This window comes from Vidua chalybeata, chromosome 4 (assembly GCF_026979565.1).
Source record: "Vidua chalybeata isolate OUT-0048 chromosome 4, bVidCha1 merged haplotype, whole genome shotgun sequence".
NCBI classification, from domain to species: Eukaryota; Metazoa; Chordata; class Aves; order Passeriformes; family Viduidae; genus Vidua; species Vidua chalybeata.
The window spans coordinates 6640542-6653571 of record NC_071533.1 but is presented as its reverse complement, the minus strand read 5'-3'; the positions used below and the strand labels follow the sequence as shown (position 1 = coordinate 6653571).

At 40.9% G+C, this 13030-nt stretch overlaps 1 protein-coding gene and 1 long non-coding RNA gene across 2 annotated transcripts; one reads left to right on the top strand and one right to left on the bottom strand.

The window, feature by feature from the left end:
- Positions 1-2753: 2753 nt before the first annotated feature.
- Positions 2754-8784, bottom strand: LSM6 (LSM6 homolog, U6 small nuclear RNA and mRNA degradation associated). The gene is made up of 4 exons (XM_053940592.1): positions 8730-8784; positions 7687-7799; positions 4445-4558; positions 2754-2931 (listed from the first exon to the last, which is right to left on the bottom strand). Exons 2-4 carry the CDS (start codon positions 7778-7780, stop codon positions 2897-2899), a joined length of 243 nt encoding a protein of 80 aa, XP_053796567.1. The 5' UTR covers positions 7781-7799; positions 8730-8784; the 3' UTR covers positions 2754-2896.
- A 463-nt stretch (positions 8785-9247) lies between these two features.
- Positions 9248-11549, top strand: LOC128786888 (uncharacterized). Its single transcript, XR_008430499.1, has 3 exons — positions 9248-9312; positions 10806-10902; positions 11331-11549. It is a non-coding gene; the product is annotated as an uncharacterized LOC128786888 (long non-coding RNA).
- The last annotated feature ends 1481 nt before the right edge of the window (positions 11550-13030 follow it).

Here is a 13030-nt window from a genome sequence, read left to right as displayed (position 1 = left end):
TTTTCATTAGATTCCCTTTGAACTAGGAACCAGGTGGAAACAAATTGTAAAAGTGAGTGGTCATCAGGGTATACACCTTTAAAACAAAACCTTCCTAGCATGCTCTGCTCCCTTTATGTAGGGCAACTCCAGGGCACTGCAGGCTTTAGTAGAGACCTGGCTTGCCTCCTTCTCCTTCCAGGCTTTCTCTAGTTTCCATGAGTTATGTATGCTGTGCTGCTGCTCTCAGCCAGGCTTTTGTTTCAGGAGATGTGGCTCAGTTTGCTGTCCCAATGCAAGAAGCTTGTGCTGGATGTGGGCGTAGAGCAAATTTACAGTTATTGCTCTTCATGGAGTGTCTGTGAACTGAATGTGTCGCTGAGGGTGGGGTAGTGGTTGAATGGCCACAGTTTCACAGTGTGATCTCATTGCATAAAAGTACTGACTATCAACATGAGTGCAGCTTCAGTCTTTGAAATTCAGTTTTGGATTACTTAATTTTGGGTACATTCTTCTAAGTAAAGTGGTGGGCATATGCTTGCAGGTTGTTCAAAGTATTAATGTTTCATGGTCAGTTCTGATCTCAGTGAGCTTGATCCCCAGGTGAAACTGTTTTATACACAGGTATTGGGGCAAGAGCATCAGAATATGGCAAATTATGTCATATGGAGAATTTGTAAAATAAACTGGAAGTCAGTGATTGTAGGAAGTAAAGGCTTCATTTCTTTTGCTACTTTTGAAATTTAAATATGAATTACAACAGCTGACCTTCAATGCAAATCTTCCTGTCTACCTCACATAGTAATAATGACTTCATGACCTAGAATACATTAAAAAAACCCTTGGCATGTAAACTACATAGTATTTATATTTATATAGAGTTTAGTATGTGATTAGACCACCAGAAGTAGCAGATTACAACTGAAAAATGTCCTATAACTAGACTTGTAGAAACTGAACCACAGCTAAAAGGTTAACAATGCAAACTCTTGATGTTAAATCAAAGTCTGCAAAATGTGTTGCTATACATGGGTAGGTGTGTGGAGGGGGAGAGAAAGGTGGAGAGGGAAAAAATTAATCCTATATTAAAACAAAAAAACCAAACAGAAAAATCTAGACAGTCTCCAGGACTGAAAGCAGTTACCTGCTAGCTACATATAGATGACAAGGCAAATTAAAAATTGCATGCCTCACTTGGAGGTACATTTTTTAAAAAAAGTCACTAACAGAAGAGCAAGTTGGTGGTTTGTCTTAAATCCTGGACCTTTTTCAACCCTTGTCAGAAAATTGTAAGTTATTGAAGTATATTGTACAGTAGCAACTCTATTTTGTGTGTTCTGTCATGGCTTCTGAAGTGCTTAATGTGGAAAGGTTAACTACTGACTACAAAATAATTTAGAATTATTTCTTCATCTTAAAAAAACAGTAAAATTAAAATTTGCAGTTCACATTCTCTCCCTCTGATAACTGGAATGTGACTATTCCCTGCTTGCATCAGACTGGTACTTGGGAAGAATGGGACAATGCTATATTCACACAGTTGTCTTGTGTTAATCCATCCACAACTAGAAGTATTTTTGTTCCTGGAGGCATTGTAAACTGTCCAAAGAATAAAGCCAGGCTTCAGAAAGTTCATGTAAAGAATTGGCTCAATAACCTCACCATGAGGTACATTACCCTAACTTATAACTTCATCATGAAGAACAAGAAAACATTCTGAGTGTGTGATGTTAAATGCAGGAACACAGGTGAAGGAGTATCTGAATTTTCAGACTTGGTTTGGGTTTCTTCTTGGCTGACTGCATGCAAAAGGAGGAGATATACTTTATAAATTGGAATAAGTATCCATGTAAAATTGAGCTGCTTTTATTCACTGTGCTTTGATTATCTGGGAGCATTGTTGCAAAATACACACAAACAAGTTCCCTCTCTGCTGTCAGCTCTGGGGTTCCCCCTCCCTAATGCACACCCCATACTCTAATGCACTTCTTCTCATTTCTGGCTAGACAGAGGGAATATAGAGATGGTACCAGGTTGTGGAGGGAGTGGATGGGAGAAAGAAGGAACTGACTGGAGAGAACACTTATGGCATGTTTATAAAAGCTTTCAGATTCCTAGTGTATTTTCAGGAGTAGATTTAGGTATTAGTTAAAATTACTTTTTACTGAAGAAGTCCATTGTGTTCGGTAGAGAAGCACAAGAAAAAGGTCACCCCAAGCAGAGGAAGGGTGGGGGTACACAGGCAGGAGGTGAAGTAGCTACTAGGCTGTACTGACATACCAACTGAGAGCTCTTCACCTCTGACTGACTTCCTCAGCTGGCACAGAGCTTTCTTTTCACCCTTAAGGCTTTTCTTCCATTTGATTCAATTCTTTCCCCACCCCTAACTGTTGAAGTGTCACTGTTACATCCCTTGATTCAATCCACAATTCAAGATTTTTTGGACAGCTGAACTTTTTAGCCGATGACTCTTACTAGCCTGGCATTTAAAGCTGACCCCATGTTTTCCAAAAGGGACAGGTCATTGTCACCAAACCATTAGCATTTCCCTTCCCACCATCAGTTAAACCATTGTTTTGCCATCAATACAGGGCTCTGATTTGCAATTACTCCATGCCTGCTTATCTTGCAATCAGTATTTTTATAACTGTTAGCATAATTAAATGAGCTGTTGCTTCAAATTAGTCTTGCAGCACTATTACACGCTTCTCTTTTATTTTTTTTTTCTGTACAATGGAACAAAGCAATGCTTTGAAACAAAAGCATTCAGGCAATTTACACTCACGTTTACATTTATTAAAAAAAATACTTATACACTTGTGTGTTTCACCTGTGGATTTTGAACTACAAATCAAATAGGGCTCATCACTTCAAAGAGGTTCACAAGTACAAAAAAAACAGCCTCCTTCTGGCATCTTCACATCCTCCTCTTCTGGGTGCTTATGTACAACACTGTGAAAAAGAGAAAGTGACACACAGAAGAGGGCCTTGGTAAATAACATGCAGAAGCCTTTTTATTTAAAACATCTTATTTCCATGGCATATAAATTGACAGTGTAAGAGATCCCATTCAGCATGAACAAAGCCAGGCAACCTTTAAGTCCAGGTTTCAAAAAATGCCATTAGCTCTAAACATTATGTATTGCTTTGGTTCAGTATTTATTTTATTCATAGCCCAACTATGCTCCAGCAGATGTAAGCTGAACAGAGCAGGAACAAAGACAGTGCCCTGCAGTATTACTGAGGGGAGCATGAGAGATTCCTCAGCAGCAGAATTACAGGTGTCAGACACTAATGTGATCTTTCAATAAAAGCTGGAAATCCCAAGCACTTAAGGCAAAGCTAATGATTAGTTATGAAGGAAGAGACGTCTTCCTCCTGCTTGGCTGATGATATCCCCACAACAGATCCAGTCACAACATAACATGATATTGTGTGCTCCTAAACCTGCCACATGTCTTCAGTTCTCTGTTCAGCCTGTTCTTGAGCCTTCTGCCTCTTGTTTTAACTTTCATAACAGATTATTTCCTTAATTGACTCTCCAGCTGAAATGTCACTCCAGTTCTTAGTGTAATAGTCCACATGCCTTGCAAAAAGCAAGGACTGGCCTTGTTTCAAGGATTACTTCTCCACCCAAAATGCTCTTTTACACTGGTGCCATGTTCTCTTTGACTCTTTTTCTAACATGGGATTCAGTCCTTGTGTCTTTTTATTCCATCCCTCCTTGCTGAGCTCCATTTTCTTCAAAAGCAACTTGGTCAAACTCTGCTTCATTTACCTCATCTATAAGTCTCTTCACCTCCAACTTGTGAACCTTTTCTATTTTTAGATACTCTTCTCCCTGGCACGTCCTGCTATTACAGCCTGATACTAGAGAGTCATTTCAGGAGCCTGGGGTTGTCCTTGAAGTGCACTAAAATCCACCTACTGCACTTGGATATTCAAAGGTTTGATATTAAAGCATGAGTGATTTTTGACTGATGGTAAAATCTTTACTCAAAACATGAAAATAGGCTCCAGGACTAAGGATAAGCATTCATTCAGTCCTGGAAAACTGCTTCACCAGAAAATATTTGTGTCTCTGTAATATCTGCATTGTAGCATAAATGTATGCAGTAGCTTGCCTAAAAAACACAAACTCTTATGGTGCAGAGGCCATCTAAGCAAGCAGTAAGTGCAAAAGAGTAAGCCTGTCAAACAGTAGAAAATAAGCTCCAAGAAGGCTAGAAAAGAGCATGCTTCTCTAAATGAACTTAAAGTTCAGAGGAAAAAAAGGACTACAGGAATGTGGAAAAGCACAGACCCTGGAAAGTGAAACTGTAAAAAACAAATATTGTAAAGATTTCCAAGAAAGAATATTAGTTTTAGGCTTACAGGCAGCTTACTTACACCTCAGCCATCCCTCGAATTCAGAATATCAAAACACAATTTTCTAACGTGCAATAACAGAAGGATTAGGAATTACCATTATTTCCTCGGATAAATGCATCCCCGTACTTGTTCTTTAACTGTCCATTTACATATTCCTCAGTCTGCTCCAGAGCTATGTTCATATATCCATCCAGGCAAGCCAGGACACCTGAAAACAGTGGCAGTTTAAGAGAGAATCAGCTTGAACTTATTTTAAGATAAACAAAAATGCATTTTGTTTGAATAGTACAGGAAAAAAGCCTACCCTGTATTCTTGTAACAAACTAAAAACCCAAGCATGGACTTCAAAGAATTCAGCTGGGAGAAAGGAATCCCAGGCACTCCAGTAGCAAAGTTATCAGTTGGTATAAGAGTTGTGGGAGTAAAAAAAATAAGTTATTAAGGCATTGTTTTAAAAGATAGACAATTTCCATTTTGAAAGTTTGAGCTGTCCTTTCTCACACACCAAAAAAACCCACCTGTGGCATTAAGTGTAACTGGATAACCTAAGGACAAAGCCATGTAAACTGAGTTGTCAACAAAACTTGTGAAGGATATAGCTGAAAAACAACCCTTTTAATACAGGACAGCATACACATATTTGTCTTCATGCTTACAGAGCTAGGAGAACACTTCCTGCAAGTCTCTGTTTTGATGTCAACAAAACTCTACACATTTTTCAACAAAGGCCACTGACATCTTCCCAAAAATATAAAATTACATTGTTTCAATAATGCAATTAAAGGAAAAAAATCTGCATTTGTAGTATTAGGTGATTTTCTGGATCAGGAATATATGCATTTTAGGAGGACAGAGGTAATACAGCTTTTTACAAGTTCTTTCATCTTCTTCTTACATGTGGGTTTTCCTGACTTTATCCCTGCACAGACAATACTATTTAAATAACTTTCTCCTCTGTTTGAAAAACACCTGGCTTTTTACCTGGCAGTAAGACATGAAATATAGTATTTTAGCTGTACTTAGGAAGAGGGAGAAAACTCAGGACACATTCTCATCTTTCAGAAGTGTTACTGCAGGATCTTCTAGTTAATAATCAGGAATTCAACTTCTGCCAACTTGTCATGGCTTAAGGGCTATTATTTTCCTTTCTGTTTTTCTCTCCTCTGTTTCCACAGGCATAGGAAAAACTGCTCACAAAGTGCCACTAAATGCACCAAGAAGACCCAAAGCAAAGTCAGGATTCTCTTCCACTCCAGTAATCCCAAGGGATCCACACAACAACAGAAAACAAAAATATGTTTGTACAAAATTAAAACTGGACCATGTGGTTTACCTGAGCTACATACAACTGAGTAGGCCATAAATGTTGCATTTTCAAACTCTTTTGCTCCTAGAGTACATTCATGGTCGTTTCATTCTCTTCCTCCTTTTCTTTTTGTTTACTCTTACATCACTAATGGCATCAAATATTATCACTGCCCATCCTGGCTAGCAATTTATCTCTTTTATCTGTATGTAGAGATGTTTTAATGTACATATCCATATTTACACACAGAAACCATACATTAATGTATCCCTGATCATTTCTCAGGGCTTCCTGACTCGGACATTTGCAGCACTTGGCAATGGTTGAAGACAGTTCAGTTACACATCAACACTTGCACGAGACCATGCTGGTGCTGGTGTGTGTGGGGGCAACAAAAGCATCAGCAACACAGCCTGGGGAAGAATCTGGACAGAATTTGCAACAACAGCCCGAGATGCTGTTTTGTAAATGTTTGGCTTTTACAAATGCTGGTCACATTTCTGCAGAAAACAAACTAAGTGCATATTTTTCAAACGAAAACACTACACAGATTTTCTGTCACAAGATCAAAGGAGTGCAGGGAAATAAGGAAGGGAAGTGGGGAGGGGAAATCCAGTGACAAATAAGAGTGTTCAAGGAACTCTTGTTCAATTAATGTGGTGTCACACTGTAGGCACGTTAAACTAGCTTTGCTGAGGGGTAAGTTGAGTGGCTCATCTACAGCATTTACAAATGGATCTTACCAAGGGAGAGGTAGCAATGGTCTCAGTGAAAATAGGAAGTACAGCAAAACCCAAATCTGGTTTGGCCTTGCCTTGTGTGTACCCTCAGGTAAATGAGGCCTTGCTTTAACTGACTTTAATGAGCTCTCTCTACATTCCCCTGCACTAAAGAATTTACAGAGAGGCAGCAAACTTCTTAAGCCCTCAACCCTACCCGAAGTACTCAGACAATGTGGTTCTCAAAGAAATGAGAGACTACAAAGTTTGTCAGCTGAGCGACACTGCAGAGAAACAGGAAGGAGTAAAAAGCCACTGCTTGCTCAGTCAGTGAACAGTAACAATTTAAAACTGTCCTAGCACAAAGATTCCTTGTCACAGCACAAACAAGTCTCTTCCCACAAGTGCCAATCTAAGCCACTTGAGGTAAACATCTGAAGAAGGGGTCTGTTGCAGAACCATAATGTTTAAGTCATTACAGAATAAAATCTCTTAATTGAGCACAGCAGAAGATACATGATTAGTTTTGACTGAGTTTGGATACTGCTAAAAAAATTGGTCAGGCTGATCCTGTTATCTTCATGGGAGCAGGACCAGGACATTTCATTGCACAGAGAGTTTTAATTTACTGGTTAAAAAAATCTATAATCTATAATCCTATATACATGAAGGTATACTGAACATATATATGTACATATATATATAACATGATAGACTGAAGAAATCAGGAATACAACTGATGGGCTGTGTTAAAATGAAGCTGGCAAAAGCTACACTAAACTTTTTCCTGTATCTCTGTGAGCCTTGATCCAGCACAGGTCTAGGCAGTTGTTTAACCAAGAATGTCAATAACGCTTTCATCCCTCGTGTAAGAATTCTATTGTGACTGACAGCACAGTTTACTCTCAAGTTTTCCTGGATCAAGATCTGTATTACCTAGAGAACAAAAAGGTGAAGAAAAGTCCAGTTCCAACAAGGGGTGTTTCTGGCCATTTCAGGAGTTGTAATTCCAGACAATCTTTCCAAGTATCAGTTTAGAAACTCAGAATCATCCACTTTAATCACCTGTGACCAAGGACACTAATGATTTAGATCAGGAATTTTAACCTCTAAATCCACTGTTGTTACCCCCTTCTTTTTAACACTTTCTCCAGAGCTGATTTTCTGTTTTTACTGTCACCATTCTGAGATCTCGGTCTTCATACTCCATGATTCTGGATCACACTGCTTTTCTTTTCCAAATCAATGCTTCTATTCCAGCCTCCTCAATGAACTACTTTACTCACTGTGAGAGACAGATCGAGAACTTACCTCGATAATCAACTCCAGAATTTAATTTTACAACAACTGGCCTTCCAATGATTTGTTTTAGGAAGTCACTGGGGGTTTGCTTCCGTAGACTCATCTTGATCTTCTCTGGTAAGCTGAGAAGTGAAAACATTAGGGTAAGAGATGTGCCTCCACCTTGTTTTAAATACCCTGTACAGACAGGCAGACCCCTGATTTGTAATACTTTCAGTAGGAGAAAATACTGAAAGAGATGAAAGCAAAACTTTAAGGGTTGAGGTGGGGAGACAGCGCTCCTAAAGCCATCGCATTCAGCTTTCCCTTTGGCATTTTTATTACTTCTGAAAGTATCACTAAGAATCCTTGTTTGCCACACTGTGCAGCTTTTAAATTTCAACAGTGCCAAAGGCCTCATCATCCCCAAAACCTTTTGCTAAAATGATTTTAGAGGGCTAAGCCATAAATAGGTGCTTCATGTCTTTAAGGACAGAGGGAGCAGCCCATCCATGCTCTCTATACACCGAAGTCTGTGAGAGAACAGCAAGAGTAGTTTTGACCTCAGTTCACAAACAGAAGAAAAGCATAAATTTGAAAGCATGCCTTCAGATAATAAAGCAGACTAAGTTCGGGCTTGTGATTAAATTACGGCGGAAAGACGCTGCGATTTAAAAACGCAGCAAACGCCCCCAGCTCGGTGCAAGACCCCCTCTCAGTACTCGCTTGACTTCTGCTCTCACATCGCTTTGTTCTGCCTTTTGAGCCAAAGGTAGAAAACACCCGCACGCTGCCGGCTCCATTTCGCCGCTTCCTGGGGCAAATCGCAATGGGCAATTCCAGACGTGAACCCAGGGATCCTCACTGTTTCCCCATCAACACCCACCGCCGCCCCAGGGCTGCGTCCCTTTCCCGCACCACACACGCGTTTGAAGCCGCTCCCCCCGTGTGGAACCCTCGCGTTCCAACCCTGCCCCGGCGCCCTGGGGGCGGCCCCGGCCCGGAGAGCGCGGCTACCACGGCAAACCATGCCGGGGGGCACACGCCCGGCCCCGGGCCGGCCCCGCACTCACCGCCCGCCGCCTCTCCCGGCGCTTCCCGCGCCCCTTCCCGCCGCCGCCCCGCCCCGCTACGGCGGCCGGGCGGGACAGCCCGCGCAGCGCCCGAACGCGGGGCGGGCCCGGCCGGCGCTGGGGGCGCGGCCCTGCCGCCCGCGGCCCTCAGGGGTCTCGCCCGACCCCCCGGCCCCTTCACGGAGGGGCGGGGTTTTTTTTTTTGTGGCTTGCTTGGGATTCCGCACAAAGTAACACCCCCATCGGAGGGAAATCTTAGAGTGTGTAAGATTTGCAGGATGTCTTGTGGGGAAAAAAGCCCCACAGGATCAGTTAGGTTGGGAAAGGCCTCAGAGATCATCGAGTGCAAGCATTGCCCAACAGCAGCCTGTCAGGCAGACCATCCAGCGAGGGCCGCTTCCAGGCTTTCCTTTCCAGTCACCTCCAAGGACGGTGACTCCACCATCTCCCTGAGCAGCCCAATCCAAAGTCGAATCACCCCTTCTGTGAAGGAATTCTTCCTGATGTCCAATATTATTATATTCTACTCTAATGAGACCTTGTTAATTCCCAAATGATCTTGTCCTTCCTTATCGGAGACACGGTGAGCACCTCACAGGCGTCCTGTCCAGGACCAGACAGGGAAATGCTGAAGGTCATTTCACAGAGGAATCAGTGAACATATAAACATAAGAGATTTTTTTTTTCTTAAAGTCACCTGGGAATAAGTTGGCACAAGAAGAAACCGAACTCACCTTCTACTCTTCTCCTTCTCCCCATCATCTCACTTGTTTTTCCTCCTTTCCCCCAGCTATCTCCTGATGTCTGGAAAATACTTCTTTTTTTTTTTTTTTTTCTTTTTTTTTTAAGATTTAGGATTTAGTACTGTGACAAGACTTAATCATCTGTGAAAGCTTCTGGACTGTTTTGTTTTGTTGGGTTTTTTTATCTGTCCGGTATTGATTTAGCATCTTGTCAAAGCTCTCAATTCTCATGATACAAAGAAAATGTACCGTGGCTTTTCAGAGCACAGATTTGTATTCTCGCTTCTTTCTGGAGTTGTTTATCTTCTCTTTTTGAACACGTGTCCAGTAACAATTTTTTCTCCAATGCTTAGACTAAAAGGCTTTTAAGAGGCAAGAGCTGCAAACCCGACCTTATTCACCTGCCTGTCCCAGAGTTCAGGCACAGGCAGGGACAGGGAAGTTTGGCCACACTGTGCCTGTGTTTCCAGGCAACCGTCATGTTAATCAGGAGCATCCAACTGTGCTTGATTATATCTAGTATTTGAAGCAGAAAAGGAACATAAAATAGTTACTCCAGGGAGCAGACTTGCAAAGTTTTATTTGGCTTCCTGGCTTCAGTGAGTAATGCTTTGATAAGGGAATATTTCTGTTTTCATTGTTATCAATCTCCAGTATAAAAATTGGGCAAATAAAACTTTCATGTCTGGGCTGGTAAATTTGCATGGCAATTTTGCAAATCCAACCAGGGATACTTTGTTTTGTGAGCCTTCCTCTTTGTTTTATTTCTTACAAGTTTGCCTTCAGAGCGTGTATTTTTTTTTTTTTTTTGAGCCATTAGAACTGATGAGCTGTTTTGCTTTCTGCTCAATAGGCTGCTTTCTAGTTAGCTGAGGCTTATACTTAATGACAGTTTCTACATGTGTGGATACTTTGATTGTCTGCTGTCAGTCAACAAAATCCTTGTACTTTCCTGCTTCACAGCCTGTGAGCCTCACAAACAAACACATCAGATCTGAATCATGGGCATTGAGACTGGCCAGTTCTGTAGCCTTAGCTCCCTTCTTCCATAGTTTGAGACCAAGTTATGAACCCAAATCTTGGGTCATTTTCCTTGGTTTGCCAGAGGTCTCAAAGCAGTCTCATGTGCTGTTCCTCGAGGTAAATTAGCCTTAAATGGAATCCTTAAGGATTCCAAATCTCCAAGAGTGAAAATAGAATTCAGATGTCATTGGCTAATGATTATCTTTTGTTTTTTTGTCCTCTAGATGAAAAAAGTATTTTGATCTAAAATGTTGCATACCTGGCTCTCAGTAGATTGTTTTAAATACTGCATTGCTTTATCCCTTCCTAGTGTACCATGGTAGAGCTTTTTCAGCTGTATAACTCCTGGAAATCCGTGAGATGCTGCCCTTGTGTTTTAATCAAGATGAACTTGAAAGGTGAATATTGTAAGTGATAGAAATTATTTATAATTTGGTAATAAAAGTTTATGTCTAGCACTCCAAATTTCACACATCTGCTATGTGCTCGCCTTGAGATGTAGAACAATTGCAATTGCCTTTACATTTGGCCTCAGATGAAAGGTCATAAATTACAATGATAGAGTTCGTAGTCGTTCCCAGCTCACAAAATTTCCATATTAACATCTTCACCTCAAACATAAATGGTTACAGAGTTGCAAAGTAAAGAGTTGTATTGGCCTTTGTCAACTGAACTTTAAGATGGAAGTCTGTGGATCGTGTACTATTGCTAGCTCTTAAACATAAAGCATCACAGAATCCTTGTTCAGAGGACCTAATTAAAACTTTACAGTTAACTTTAAAAATGAAATGCGATTTCGCTCTCACTCATGCTCTCTCTCTCTTCTCTCTCCTAGCAATAAAACCCACTTCAAAGTTAGGAAGGTTTTTCTCTCCCAGCTACTTGAAATAAAAGCATTTTCAGAGTGAGATGGCTACAGAACACAGAATGGGTCAGAAGGAGTGTCCAGTTTTTCCTTTTCCTGTGAATTGCACATCATTTATATAAGTGCAGATCAACAACAATCCAGACAACAAAAGAATATCTGTGGCCCATTCTGAATTCAGCCTGAACAATCCCCAGCTACACCCAGTAGATGAATAAAAGCCTCAATCTTTAAATAATTCTCACCTGAAACTTTTGTCAGAGAGGAAAAATCCATTCTGGCCCAAATCGCAGCATATCACATCATTTTAACAATTAACTTTAGTGTCTTCTTAGGTTAGAAAAAAAGGAAAAAAGCATTTTTTAAAGTTATGTAATGAAGTAAGAGGCAAGATCAAGTTCCAAATCCAGGGGTGCATTTCTTGTTCAGAGCCTCTGAGGATGGGGAGGTACAAGGAGGTATCAGCCTCCATGAAATAGTGTTGAGGAGGAGAAGCTCTGCAATTCAAGATTAGCACTGCTATTGCAGGGTTTCCTGAGGGCCCTGAAGTAAACGTGATAGTGCATTTCTGGGATTTGAGAGGTGGAAGGCAAAATTTTCCTCTCACTAAAGCCAGCAGAACTTTTGCTAATTACTCCTCTGTTACTTAGGATATGTTTGTAAGTTACTGAAAATACACCTGAGGTCTCAAAACTTTCCTTCTGGGGCTGTGTTCTTTCACTGTGATTTATGCTTCTTAGAACTGTCTTCTTCTGATGTTCTGAGTGCGAGGAATAAGACATTAAGGAATTGAAGGGTGCATGAAGAAGCAAGAGAAAGAAAGGAAGTATTGGGACCTTCCTCCTTTTCCTCCTCTGCAAACTTCCTGGTGGACAAGGAACTGTCAGCACTCCTTCCAGGGAGCTGGGGAGAATAATGTAAGAACTCAGCCTGAGGCTTTGTCTCTGTCTCCTACACTTTCAGTTCCATAAAAAGGAAAGGAAGAGCCTCAGAAGCTTTCAGAGTTCACTTAACCCCCTCCGAGTTCCTGGGAGTGCTTGGCTTCCCAAGGGCCCAGATTTTTCATGAGCATTAAGAGGTCTGATATTCCCCTTTGCATGCATTTGGATGGGAGAGTTCAAGCCTCTCAACATGTGAATGATTGTCTGTGCCTTTACAGTAAAACTTCAAAGATGTTTTTCTCTGTAAACAGAGGATTACTTATCCAGCAGTTTCCCATGTTGTGCTAGGATCATCAGAACTACTGATTTCCTTCCATGTTCTCAACTAAAAAGTTAATGTATTTTTGAATGGAACCTTACTCAAAATAGTATTGGGTTTGACCTATAGGTTTTAGATAGAAGAGCCTAACAAAATTCTATCACCTTCAACTTCTTACACTGTGCTCACCACCTTGGGATGTTCATCTCCTCCTATATGGCTTAAGTGACATGATGACTTTTTGTCACATGTTAGTCTTTCCTAGTTTCTGTCCAGTTAAAATATACTGTGACAGATCATGTCAGGTTTGTGCTTTCTATTAAGCAAAGGCTGGAAGCCCCACTTGATTCCTTTTTGCACCACTTAGCTAGATTTTTTTCTAAAATATGATGGAGTTGGAGCAAAGCCTTTTGTGCTTAGACTCTATAGAAGATTCACATCAGGGTAAAGACACACTCTATAGTTTTTGC

Excerpts from the sequence above, each read along its gene's own strand:
- LSM6 (XM_053940592.1), bottom strand. The coding sequence starts at position 7,780 with ATGAGTCTACGGAAGCAAACCCCCAGTGACTTCCTAAAACAAATCATT. Across the intron at positions 4,559-7,686 it reads TTCTGGAGTTGATTATCGAG|GTGTCCTGGCTTGCCTGGAT; the intron begins GTAAGTTCTCGA and ends CACTGTTTTCAG. Across the intron at positions 2,932-4,444 it reads ATTTATCCGAGGAAATAATG|TGTTGTACATAAGCACCCAG; the intron begins GTAATTCCTAAT and ends TCTTTTTCACAG.